We start from the raw sequence: 13,753 nt of genomic DNA, 5'->3' as shown, positions 1-13,753 counted from the left end.
GAGAGCTTTTTTTGCTGGAAACAGCTGCCTGCTAGATCATGCCTATAATTAAATAAAGAGGAAACTGCTCGTTAAAGTTTGTTGAAGATTTGTTATATCAGTGTATTATGTTATGTTAAAAATGCACACAATACGTTTATGCAAATAATAATACACTTTAAAACCATTTACATTTCTTAATGTTCTTATAGCTATTAGAAAGTAAACATAGTGGAGCAAAGTGAAGTTAGAACTAGATATTAGAACAGTTAAGAGTGGGAGGACAATAAATACATGTATGCATATACCCATGTTCATTATGTTGCTGCTGCATATATCTTTACAATAAAACCCTGCAGATTACATCAGACAAAAGAGACTGTAACTGTGATTTTCTCTCTTTTGCTGCACCTCTATACACTCTGAATAATAGAGCAGAAAGGCCCTCAGAAATAGCTCACTCAAATCATAGAACAACTTTATTTATTCAGACATTACTTCAAACTCAGAGAAACAATTTCCGCTCCAATCATAACATATGTTTAGAGGCCTGGCTTTGATTAAAGACTGGGACGATTTTCATCACTCACCATGTTGATGCCCTTGGGCAGAGAGGCAGATCGGTTGGGGTATCGGGGGAAGTCACCATAAAATTCAGGAAAGGGAGGCTTCATCTCAAATCCTTGACAGAACTCTGGTGGAGGTGGAATCACGTTGTCGTCGTCTATTTCCAGCTGTGGTGGCGTCTCTGCATTTATCTCCGGGCCTTGTGGCTCGTCATTCTTCCTCACAGTGTCAATATCAGTCTCCAAATATGTTTTCTGTGCTACATCAGAGGGATCTGGAGCCTTCGGGTCAAATAAAGTGCCCGGATGCTGATTGGCCATTGAGTGGGGCAGCCTGGGGCTCACCACTTGGATCTGGTCTTCCGGCTGATCTGGATTTGTGGAGGAGGAGCCAGAAGGAGACACTGGTCTTCCAAAAGCCTGCAGGCTGTTTGGGTCAAACACGTTGGATGTCACCTCATCCAGGAACTGGGAAAACTTAACTTTGGCTTCACTCTTCTCCTCCAGCGTCCACTGTAATTTTTTACCACTGTTGTGGGTATGTGCAGAGCCCCTCCCCTGACCCAGCCCGCCCCTCTCCGGCCATACATGGAGTTTGTTGTTATGATATTTGCCTCCTCCCTGCTCCGCCTGCGGATGAGCTCTTCCATGAGGCCTGCTGGGAGCGCACACTGCAAGCTTCTTCCACCTTCTCTCATCTCTACATCGGGCTTGAAAAGCTTCCCGACTCTGCTTCTTGATGGAGCTGTGCAGGACACAAGTCACTCCAGAGCTCCAGCTGCACACGCTACCAGTGCCCACACTGCTGCTCTGGCTGCCTCCCAGGCTGCTGGCCGCACTGGGGCTGGATTGCTGGCTAGGGGAGGACTGGTTAGATAATGGGCCAATCAGCTCCTCCAGCCATATCTGATCACTGTTGTCCCAAGACCTGGAGAATGGTTGATCATGATTTACTGTGTCTCTTTGGGAGATGACACAGGTCGTGCTGCTTGTCCCATCCATAGCTTGACTCTGGTCTGTCTGGATGTCTCCTCTCTCTAATTGTTACAAATGGCAGATAACACATGGTCCAATGGATAGCTCTAATTTTAAAGAGTTCTACCCCAATCCTGTGTCATTATTATGCAAGCCTGACCTAAAAGTGGTCCAATACATTTCACTCTAGGCTGAACAGATGGCCTCCTTCAGTGCCAGGATAACCCCCTGCTATGTCAGGAAAGGACATCCACATTCTGAGGCCAAAGTCAAAGACGGTGAGAATTACAGCTCCTTTGCTGTTAATCTGCAGAAGCTTCGGGTTTGGGTTTAATGAGGGAATTTTCATACAATCAGCAAGTGTCTTTGCTAGTTGAGCAGTGCTTACTCCGAGGGTGCTGTTCTTAATTAGACTGTCTATTGATAGCAGAGCAGGCAAAGCTTTTTCAGCTTTTTCCAGGTCAGTGGTCATAGAAGAGCATTGATTCAACAGAGCACATGGCAACTGACACATACACAGCCTAATGGACGGGCATGTTGAGCATTGGATTACATTAATCTCATTATCAGTATCTCTCATTAAAAAAAATGGTGCTTGTAAAAAAAAAACGCATAGCAATAATGACACTGTCTTAATGAGTTCCTATTACACTGCAGTGGTAAATGAATACTAAACTTTGATTGGTCAGTCATTGCAGTCTGCAAAGTGTTTTTTCCTGTAGAGCACTTCACTGCTATGCAGAACTGACTGTTGCTGTGAATGCTGTTTAGGTCAACGGTGATCACATGACATCAGCAAAAGAAGTCAGCTAAATCTGGTTTTTAATCAACGTTTGTAGAACAAAGCTGCCATGTCATGAGCAGGACAGAACACAACAATCTGGCCATTGACCTGAGCCCCTGATCATCAGCATCACCCTGGCAAAATTTGCCCTCTATCCTCACACACTGTTTATGACATTTGTCCTCTGACAACCAGGCACACAAAAAGTCAACACTGCATATCTGATCCAAAAGATTATCATGCAAATAATCATCAAGCAGAAATCATGCAACAGATGATATTTATGCTATAGCATTGTCAGGCCAACGTAAATGCTTCAATGTCCAAGTGCCATAGAAATAAATGGGGGCTGCTGGGCAAACCATAAAATACAGATTTCGAAAAGAAGCAACAACGACTCTGTATAGCGAAAGATTCTGCACCTTTTTTTTTTACAAAGTGGATCATTAATCCATTACTCAGCAAGACGCCTAAGCTCCAAGCTTGGTATTGATCATTTCAGTCTAACTCCTATGAAGAAAGTGAAGTGTTTCCCACAAAAATCTAATTATTACTTCAAATTAAATACTGAATACAAAGACATCAAGTTCATACACATACAGCAAAGCATACGGTCATGAACGTGTTGTCCATGACTGGATTTCATTTTCATGTCTCACATTCTGTGCAGTTCCTGCATCTTCTTTCATATTCTAAATGTAATCATTTCCTGATACGAATGCAATCTGTATGGTGAGGACAGCTTTCCCATACTGAAGCGTGTATTCATATGGGCATACTGTAGCTGTAATGTTCATCAATATTCAGGGGGTTACATAACCACATCAATAACACCTCTGTTTGTGCATGGGAGGAGAGTAAAGAGATTGAGAGTGAGTGGCAACAGTTTGACAGGAAATATAATATCACATACACACAGACAGGGGCTGCATGACAAACTAATACAATGTTATTTTGTGTAAAACTGGGCAGTGTACAAAGGACATGGGAAATACCACCAAGTGCAGTTTTCAGAATTTGCTCCTCCGATCTTCGTCTCATTGTGATGTCATTTGATGTCTAAGCAGACTTCCAACTAGTCCTACCCACTTTCCCTAATAAATCACCTTGGACTGTACTGTACTATCTTGTCATGTAGCAGCCAGACTGTTTTTGTCTCCAGGGGTATCATTAGCGAAGCATCTGACGTGCAGTTAAAGCCAGGACTGTGGTGGCCTGCTGTGTCCATACGTTGCCTCAGACATGGGCCCCACACCCTGCCTGCCACTACAGCCCATCTAACTCACCCAGGGGACCACCCTGTCTGGGCCCATGGAGGAATACCAAGCATTCAGCACTGACATATATCTCTATATCATTTTCTTTCTGCTCTATCCCTCTTTCTTCAGGCTCTCTCAATTGTGCTGCCATTTCTCACCATTTCCAGACTTTCCAGACAGGCTCAGGTCTCCTCTATGATGAATGTCTTTAATAATCTCTTTTCAATCTCAGGAGGAGGAGAGGGGTGGGAGCCAATTTAGAACTATCGCCCTGATGGGAGAGACTGTCAGCCCATGGCTGCCCAGAGGTAATGGTGCTGAAATGGATTCCTGCTACAAGCACATAGGTGGAGATAATTGGTGATGCTTGCTTGCTCAGTGGTTGCACTCTGCTTTCCCTCACTGGCTAGTTGTGTCCCTGCTTGGCTGGCTGGGGCTGAGCCTCTGCAGGGGACACATTCTGCATCCCTCTGTAATCCTGCAGAGCAGACTAAATGCCACAGCTGATCAGCTCTGGCCATGAAGTAGTATGGCTGTGTGCCGCTCAGCTGTTACTATGGCAGTGTGTCTTGCCTCTGCTCAGCCTGTCTTCCCATCAAATCAGACTGTTCACCCATCTGTCCACACAGCCTCATGCTAAACACTGGCTGGACAGGAAGCCAGTGTGCCGCTACTCAACATGTGTCAACAAAAAAAACGTATTAAAGATGGCAAATACAAGGCCATTTATGCAGGAACAAAGAAAAGTAAAAAAAAAAGTTTTTCCACAGCTTGTGTGGGAGCACAGGGAACCTAAAAGGTAAAGCTACATGCTATCAGGAAAGATCACCACCTGCCCTGGCTTTTCACAACAACAGCAGCGATTGATTTCAGAATTTTCAGAGAATCACTTAACCTGTTTCCATTTTAACATCTGCATATTGGATATTCTGACTAAGAAGAGTGCCTTGTACTTTAGCCAAGCCAGTCAATACTAAGAGGTGCAATCGTGAAAGGCCACAACAAGGAAACAGCGTGTTGATGTAGCATCCGTCTCATGCAGAGATCCTCATCAATGCCTCCAGACTTGTGGGGTCGTTTTCAGAGAACTACCACTGTGCAATAAAATGAGAATGGGCTAAACTGAATAAGGACCAGCTTATTCTGGAGGTGTAGAGTTGTGTCCCTGCAGAACACACAGAATTGTCTGCAATAACATGAAGCAGACTACAATTACGCATGTGCATAATGCATACCATGAGGGCAATGAGCACCTAACAGCCAGTCTGTCACAGACGAACACATCCTATAGTTGTCCTACATCCTACAGCTCTGTGCCTGATCAAAGACTTCAGAAGTGCAAATAGACTCTCCATATGTGAATACTGTAGATTTACAGTATCTCTATCTGCTGCTTTAATTCATGTGTGTTTGATGTGTATGTTCTATGGATGATGTTTCTATAAGGATGTGCTACTGAGGAAAGGGACCAGCTGACCTCAATACATGTCATTATGATACCATACCAGTCCTCTGTCAACAGAGCCTGTCATATCACTGTGTGTGTATGTGTGTGTGTGTGTGTGTGTGTATGTGTGTGTGTGTGTTTCACCCGCTCAGTCACACAGCAAATGGTGACTGTAGCTTCGTGCAGCAGATTCACTGAGATGTGATCACAAGTGCTGAAAGTCTTCACGATTGAACAGACGAAGAAACAGGCGCCACCTGCAGAAGAACCCAAACTTCATCAACAGGAATTCACAACAGAAATCATCAAGCTATTTTGTTACTAGTACTTTACAAGTACGACCATCAAGTGCTTTATGTGAGTATTTCAGAAAGTTGTGGCATTACAGAACCTAGATTAGGTTCTATTATTTAAAAAATTGTGAGAGATTACATTAATGTTTAATCAAATTCTTTGTTTTAAATGCATGTTTGTATGTCTGTATCTGGCCAATACTGGTATTTTACTGATGATGAGGAGGGCATAGTTTCCTATGAATCTTTGTTTTTAATTTTTCTAGAAAAGACAAAACAAATATGCAGACAAACTGCACTAGGCCATTTCCTAGTAATTAAAACAATACATCTACTACTTAGAGACCCAACACATAGAATTTCCTTCTTATTAGCAATGTAAGCCACATAATGCAGGATTACTTGTCTTTGTCATATTTGGAGCAGCTCAAATATTATAGTATAAGTCTTATCTGTAAAAGCATGGCCAGCACACAGAGGACATTGGAAAAGGATCTTGTTCACAGGTATAACTTGAAGCCTCCTCACACTCTCGCTATCACACATTTAATTGTTTCATTCCGTCTTCCCTGGGTTCTTCACTGCACATGTTTCCAGTCTGTCCAGTAACACTAATAAAAAGTTTTAAAACATTCTGTGGTTTCTGGAAAATGCAAGACAAAACCATGAACAATGTTTGTCAAATTAGGGCATTTGAATTGAGTTTGTTTAGTTTAGCTGTTTCCAGCTGACACTGCCATCAAGCCAGACATCACTGCAGCTAAAAACAACTTTAGCAATTGATAAAGCCTCTGTAGAACCATGTCAAAGCTGCACCTTATTACATAAATATTAATTTTCTAATGATGTTTCATAAATGTTTCCAGGATATCCGGTAACAGCATCAAACACTCAACAGAGTGATCCTGGTCCAAATAAATTACTTTCAGAAAACATTCTGAAACACCAACCAAGAAAACATATTTAGAGCAAATTGCTTGTCAAGAAGATAAATGCAGCAGCAGAGAATGAGAGTGCTGTTTCCACGGTTATTTTTTTTTCGGTAACTTTTCTTGTGGCATTCACAAACATAGCATGCATGCTCACACGCACGCACACACACACAGTAAAGGGTGCCAATTATAGTAACTGTGTGATGAGGTTTCTCATACTGAGCCCCATGCTACCTTTGCCTCTAATCCTTTGTTATTAATTATATCTTCAACAAGCCTACACAGTTCTTGTAGTGTCAGCACTGTGTATCCATGGCAACAGCCAGTTGGTCCCAGCTCTCAGGGATGCACACACGCTCTGCTGCCTGAGAAAAACCGTGCCTCACTGCAAAGATGCTCCTCTGACAAGACGAAGAACTCAACTGTAGAAAAATATAATAATTTAAACGAATCTTGTCACTACTCCACAGGATTGTAGTGACCACACTGATAGAAAGCCTTCCAACAACTAAAAGAGTCGCAATAATCAGCACCATTGGAGTGGTTGAACTATCAATCAATTGTACATTTGCTAAAGTATTTCTGGATTATGCCATTTCAAAGGATCATACATTTAGCTAGTTACAGTACTGTACACTTGATTTACTTTGAAAAATATGCTGATGATGATTCATTCTTATTCATACTTATTGAATAAATTAGTCAACATTACATTGTTGCTGAGTACACTAAGCATTAATGTTACTTACAAACTGGTCAATATAATACATGAATAGTTTTCTGTATTTCATGCCATGTCTATATTTTGCTAAAAACATTTACTGGAAATGTTTTTCTTTTATTATAGAAGATCATTTTGAGCTGATTTAGGTCTAATAATTTGCTGTCACCTCAGTCTGAGATTCTTCCACTGCCCTGTTCTTTAGATGGTAAAGATGAAGATGGTTAAACCAGCATAAACAATTAATTCTGCCCGACTCTTTCACCAAAGAGTCGGCAAACCAAATACCAGCACTTCCTTATAACAGTTTGAAAAAACATCTCGATGGGCTCCATTCTTAAATAGATAAAGATGAGATCTTGTTGCTTATCATATGATGGAAAATGTGTGTTCTTGCCTGTCAAAGATGCTGTGGTCCTCCACTTCTGTGTCTTAAGTCGTCTGCTGCACCGTGCATCCATCAACAAGCATACTCCTGCGTATGCTTGTTGATGGATGCACGGTGCAGCAGACAATATTTCATAAGGAATTATGAAATATCACCAATTAGAATACTATTAAATAATTTAATTACAGAAATATAACATTACTATGGCCTGTGTTGAGTAGTTTTAGCACAAAAACATGTAACTTTCTTTCTGCTTTAGCCAGAGTGTCTGTAGCACGATCACTGACCTTTGCTGGACTGAACACCTACTGCTGAGATACAGGTTTTGAGATATATGTTCAACACTGACACCTTGTTCAAACATTCTTACGATAAAACAGACAGACAAGCCAAAAGAAAAAGTTTTGTCGCAAGATCTGCCAATAAAGTTTTTAGCTAGCTAATCTTCGTAAGGCTAAATCAGGCTAATAGCTGTTTATATAGCTCATGATAGCAAAAAACTATTAAAGACTCGAATGTGACAGATACAATTTAAATCCAGACTTCACCTCAAAAACTCAGTATTATTAAACGACGCAGTTATCCACAAGACATTTATATGACACACTGCAGCTTTAGCGTGCTGTCTTTGAACTACATTGTACTAGGCTACCTGTTAGTCGCGCTGCATTGTGGGTAATGGAAAAGAACACAGAAACACTTGAAACTGACCAGTAAGTGTACAAAATATGTCTGCACAATATACTTCATACTGTGATTTAAATGAAGAGGGATAAACTTCTGATATTCTAATATATCTTGAACTGTTGATTGGTTCATTAACTTTCAATTAGACCTAATGTTTCTGTGAGACCAGAGTGATTTGCATCTTATTGTTTCTTTGCACTTGGCAGGGATATTTATGGGACGAGTGGGAGTTCAGTGGTAACAAAAGGAGGAATCTCACAAAACATAGCTGCCCCTGTATAAAAAGTAGTTTAAAATAGTTCACCTGAAGCAGTAACACGCGGCTCATACTCTCAGCAACTTGTTCAATATGATATTTATGCAGGAATTCTATTTTTTAACACATTTACTTTGGTAAAGCATCTAAAATATTTCAAATAAAGTTTTGTGTGCAATCTATGACTTTTCTTCCTTTCTGGTAAATCCTATTATAGTTAACCAGGAGTGCCCCCTTGTGGCTTCTTTTATGTTGTACATGTAAGATGAGAGTGTCCCCTCAGCAGAGGATGCACAGACTCTGAGGAACATGGAGTTTTAATGACAGAGCAGATCTGCCCAGAGATAAGCTGCAGACCTGACCTCGACGATTTTACTTTCAGGAGGAAGTGAGTCCTTGCTAAACATGAGGCCACAGGAAAAACAAGTAACAGTAGGAGCACAGAGCGAAGCAAAAAAAAAAGCTAAAACATCACCTACTGGTGAGACAGACACATTCAGAAAGAGGAGACAAGTAGAACTGTAAACAAATAAAATTAAACACTGCTGTTAGATGAAACGAAAGTAGCATGTATATGTTGGGTAGATGCATTTAGTTACATTACACAGCCTGCACCTACATTGCTCTATTTATGAAACTACCTGCATTGATGGTAAAAATGCCACAATATGAGCTCAATTAAAACACAGAGAAACATTAGCAGCATTTTATAAGTGCGTGGAGCTGCGTAAAAAATAATATCTACAATCATGTAAGTCCTATATAAAGAGTGTAGTTACAGTTTGTAGCACAAAGTGTAAACAACCAGCAGAATATAAGTATAAAAAATAAGAAAAATAGAAAATGTTGTGTCTCAACAGCAAAAACAGCATCAGTGCTCCTTGTAAGCAACTACCCTGATAAACCCTGATAAATATCCCTTTTAAAATGCATGAGACATACACATGGACTTTTACCAAGCCTAACTACTACAAGACACATTCTCACCGTGTACATACACAATCAACAGCCAAAAACGCCAGATAAATAAGTTAAGAAATGTTCTTATAGTATAAAAGTGTAAAACTGTGTTATTCCTCATACAGGAAACCTTCCAAACGTTTAACTGGTAATGATACAAAGCATCGACAGGGTCTATGAAGTGTAACAGTGTAAGGCACCGATTGTGAACCGCCCATGTATTACCTATTGATTACATACATTCTTAAGATTATGTTTAATAGCACATTTTCTTAAAAAAATAATTTAATCTGAAGCACATCTCCTATGATGTAGTGTGTATTTTTTTTACTTCACTCCTGATCATCCTGTTTTGCTGGCTGCTCAATGAGTTTTCCTTTGTGGTACTTTTGTCCGATTCCATAGGGCACATGTGCGGATATGGTCCCCAGCTCCTTGGCGCCCTCGATGTGGAACATCTGGTCATCAAAGAAGATGTGCGGCTTGATCTTCTGCAGCAGTGGCCCTTTAGGAGCCCCTGCCAAGAAGAGAGCCTCGTCAATCTCTAGCCCCCAGCTGCGGAGGGTCTTGAGGACGCGAGCCCCAGAGCTGGCGGCGCTGCGGGCTGTGACCAGGAAGGTTCGGATGGGACAGTTCATGCGCTCATTCTTGGCATAGAATTTTCGCTGGAGCTTTCCCAGAGCCTCCAGGAAACACTTCAAGGGGCCCTGAAAAAAGTCACAGAATCATACTTACAATTTGAATTAGGTCTCAATCTGAGGATTCAATAGTGGGCTTGATGGTACATGTGTCCACTGTTTATTTAATGTGTCTCTCAACTGTAAAAGAAGCCATTGTCTAATAATGCCATTGATTTTCCATTGACTATATATGGAGAATAAGTTAAACACACACAGGGAGAAAAATGACATCTCGCTTGGCTTATATCATATTACAGCTAGCCAGGCAGGTTCCTAAAACCTGCAGACACTTCCTACAGCCTGACAAACCCCTGATAACACATGAAAAGGGTTGAGTGAACTTATATAAAGCATTCCCTACAAAATATTCAGTCAGTTTGTTTGTGAAACAGCAATTCGGCCACCATAACACAATAAAAATATATGCTAATAATCTGTGGGAGGAGCTCAGAGATCAGTGTAAGACACAATACAGCTGAATTAGAGTAACATATATATTAAAAAGTGATGATGCAAATAGAAGCATCTGTTTACCTGAGCAAGAGGTTTGTTCTCAAACTGCTTCTCGTGCTCAAAGAAGGTGTCCAGGCCGTGCTGCTTCACAATGATCTCCGATTCATCTGAGAAGAGGACGGCGTCACCATCAAAAGCCACCCTCAGCTGAGTGTCACTCAGCTCACTCTCAGTTTCTGGCATAAACATAGTGGCTGCAGCAATTCCTGGTAGAACAGAAAAAAGATTTTTCAGTTTTTCCACCACTTATGGGTGGGGCTGCAGGAAAGCTCAAAGTTGCTCTATGAATACTTGAGTGGTTTAAAGATTTCACAGTTCTTTTTTATACAGGAGCAATATGGTCACAGTAAAAAGCCTGGCTTATCAATGGATTTGTCTAAATATCTGGGTATTTATGCTAATTTTATTGGATGACAGGGAGCCATAAATCACATGCTGTCTTCTTGCAGCTCAGTGTGCGGTTGAGAAAGCATGAATGAGTCACACACAGCATGTAAGTATACACAAAAACATCTCCAGGCAGCTAAAGAAGCCAATATTGTTCTGTAATATGCTGTAGATTATATAACAAAACGGAAAATGGAAAATGTTGCCCATCATGCCACAGCAGCATGACTTACCCTCCTCTATGGCCTCGGTGACTTTCTCTGGATCCTTAGAGAGGTAAAGGTTTGTCATGTAGGCCTTCAGGTAACCTGTGGGACTTTTCCCTCCTGTCATACAGAACCTCTCAATGGTCAGATCTGAAAGAATATAAGCACAGTGGAAATCTCAATTTAAATTTAACTTGTCTTTTTTGTTCTAGTGTGTAATTATGAGACTGAGTACTGGGTGAGCCTAACGCTAAACTAATGTTTGGTTTAGGACGGAGTATACCATAGTGATTAATGCTGTTTATGAGACGCACTCCAACTTGGGCATGGTTGTTTGTCATTAAGACGATGTCAAACAGCTCTTCGCTGTCTGGGTAAAGCTTCCTCAGTCGGGAGTTAACATTCATCAGTGCCTGAGAAATAAAGAGAGAGAGAACACAATGCTTTAAAGCCAGGATATTGAGTCAGAGTGTTCCATGTGAGGTTAAGACAGATGTATTACAACACTGTTTGCACACTCTTCTTTCAGTTTAAACATTTACTGTAAACAAGCATAGCAAGGCATTAAACAGATACAGAGCAATGTAGTAGGGTTATTTGTATAGATATTCATTGTGCTGATGATTAGCAGATTAATTGTCAGTAAAAAAAAAATATGAGTCACTAGTAAAATATACAGAGCTTAAAGACACATAAGTCTGCAGCTCAGTTACAGAAACCGATGCACCTCCCTGTTGTTTTTGATATACAAAAATTTATGTTTAAGGAAATCAGACCGGCAATACTAAATATGACTGGTGAGTACTGCACTGACTGACTCTGACTCTGCTTCTTCTGATGGTGCTAAAATGTTTATTTAGGAACAAAAAAAACATTCTGATGTGTTGAACACATAGAAATTGGCTGCCAACATGATAAGGAAAAATATACAACAAAAGTAGACAAATGCTGTGTCCATATATTCAATTTGCATTCAATTAGCCTATAGGTGGGATTATTATTATTTTTCCCCTTCCTCTACACAGCTCATTAAAGCTGACCTGAAAACATGTAAATATTTGGGAACATATCGCACTCAACGAATCCATTGTATGGGAAGTTGTTGGACACAAATAAATAACTGACCAGTTTTGGTGAACCTGAAATACTTCCACAAACCAACACAACACATGATGTTATTGTTCTGAACTGTTCAGAACTGTTTTATTTTGAAAGGTTGCCAATAGTGTCAGTTACCAGCTGCAGGTCTACAACACTCATTATAAATGTGTAAATAGCTGTATAATAGCCTATTAATGCTTTACAGTAACACTAGCAGTGCTAAATACATATGGGAGTGGTTTGAAGAACACATCTTTGGCTTCTGTCAAAGTGATGCCAGTTGATGTTATTTCAGAGCCTGTGTGACAGCATTACAACAGGCAGTTGTTGGATTTCAAGGCAATAAAGAGCTAAAGTGAGGTCTCGACATTATTAGAAATATCTTATTTTGTCTTTCTGCTTTGTAATGTGTGCTTTTTGGTGGAGAGGCCTAACACTATGTTACCATAGTAGTTACTGACATTTGAAACATTTTCATTTAAGTGCCAAAAACCTGCTTTAACAGCACACCAGGGTGTGGCCTCAGGTGCACCACGCCTTTAAGTGTAGCTGACAGTGGGCCTGAGAATTGTGCATGTTTCCATGTTAGATAGACTATATATGTCCTCATAGTGCTTGTAGTATATGTAGTGCATTTCTGGTACCACACCCTTCAATCACCCTGCACAGACCTGCAGCATTTCTACAGTACCTTGACAAAAGGGAATGAAGGTCCTGGCTTCAGAGGCTCGTTTTCATGCTCCAGTTGAAAAGCTACGTACTTCTCCACTCCCTGCTCCTCATAGATCTTCCTCTCTGCCACCATGTTGAAGAGGGTGCGAGAGGACACGGCGATGGTGACAGCATTCTGGGGTTTAGGCTGAAGCAATGTAGAGTAAAACGTCAATATAAAGTATAAAAAAGGTACATTTGGTAGCCAGCAACAGGCACAACTGTATGGACAGCCCAACGCAAAAACGTCAGTGTCAGTTAATTACTTACAGGTCTCGGTTTTTTAGTTTTGAGGTTGTCAAAAAAGGCTTTGGCCGCAGCCCAGTCCTTTTCTTCTGCGTTCTCAGCAGACGCTGCTGACTCGCTGGGTTTAATTTCACTCATTGTTTAAAACTTACAACTTTATCAAAGCCGGAGAGGAGGAGAGTCTGCTCCGCAGCGAGAAAACTTTACGGAAATGTTGTGAGTGGTAAAGCCTGGTGGGCGTGTCCTCCAGGGGGTGACGCAACCAGTCCTGGTCATGATAACTTGTGTTTTGATTGGCTGCAGGAAAGCGGTGAACGAGCATGATTGATGTGAATGTAAAATTATTATTAATTAATTATACACAGATATATAAAAAACTTAATTTATTTTAACCCCTTGTAATTTTTATTTAATAGTTATCCTTGTATGTTTTTACTGTATTTATTTTAAGGTTATTTTAATTTATGCGTTTTTATATTAATTTCTACTTATCTTTTACTATTGTTTTTGTATGGTAACGATTTATTATTTGATGGTTTATTTGGCTAAAAATAGGAGGTGTGATTTTATTTCAAAACGTAAAAGAAGTATGTTTTATTTGAGTTTGTCATTGTTATGTTCTACTGTTCTATTAATAAAGCATTAAAAAATAAAAAAAAAAC

The 13,753-nt window shown here is 40.4% G+C and overlaps 1 protein-coding gene across 1 annotated transcript; it reads right to left on the bottom strand.

Moving 5' to 3' along the window:
- Positions 1-8,979: 8,979 nt before the first annotated feature.
- Positions 8,980-13,306, bottom strand: LOC114428833 (cytosolic 5'-nucleotidase 1A-like). The gene is made up of 6 exons (XM_028397564.1): positions 13,116-13,306; positions 12,826-12,993; positions 11,317-11,446; positions 11,061-11,183; positions 10,462-10,646; positions 8,980-9,954 (listed from the first exon to the last, which is right to left on the bottom strand). Exons 1-6 carry the CDS (start codon positions 13,227-13,229, stop codon positions 9,580-9,582), a joined length of 1,095 nt encoding a protein of 364 aa, XP_028253365.1. The 5' UTR covers positions 13,230-13,306; the 3' UTR covers positions 8,980-9,579.
- Between the last annotated feature and the right edge of the window lie 447 nt (positions 13,307-13,753).

Source organism: Parambassis ranga, chromosome 24, assembly GCF_900634625.1.
Source record: "Parambassis ranga chromosome 24, fParRan2.1, whole genome shotgun sequence".
Classification (NCBI taxonomy): domain Eukaryota; kingdom Metazoa; phylum Chordata; class Actinopteri; family Ambassidae; genus Parambassis; species Parambassis ranga.
Note: the sequence above shows the minus strand (reverse complement) of the source record. Positions and strands in the feature narration are given on the sequence as shown.

What these genes read in the sequence shown, in the direction of transcription:
- LOC114428833 (XM_028397564.1), bottom strand. Translation starts at nt 13,229, where the DNA reads ATGAGTGAAATTAAACCCAGCGAGTCAGCAGCGTCTGCTGAGAACGCA. An exon ending in AAACTAAAAAACCGAGACCT is followed by an intron (nt 12,994 to 13,115) that starts GTAAGTAATTAA and finishes ACATTGCTTCAG; the next exon opens with CCTAAACCCCAGAATGCTGT. An exon ending in CACCGAGGCCATAGAGGAGG is followed by an intron (nt 10,647 to 11,060) that starts GTAAGTCATGCT and finishes CTGTTCTACCAG; the next exon opens with GAATTGCTGCAGCCACTATG.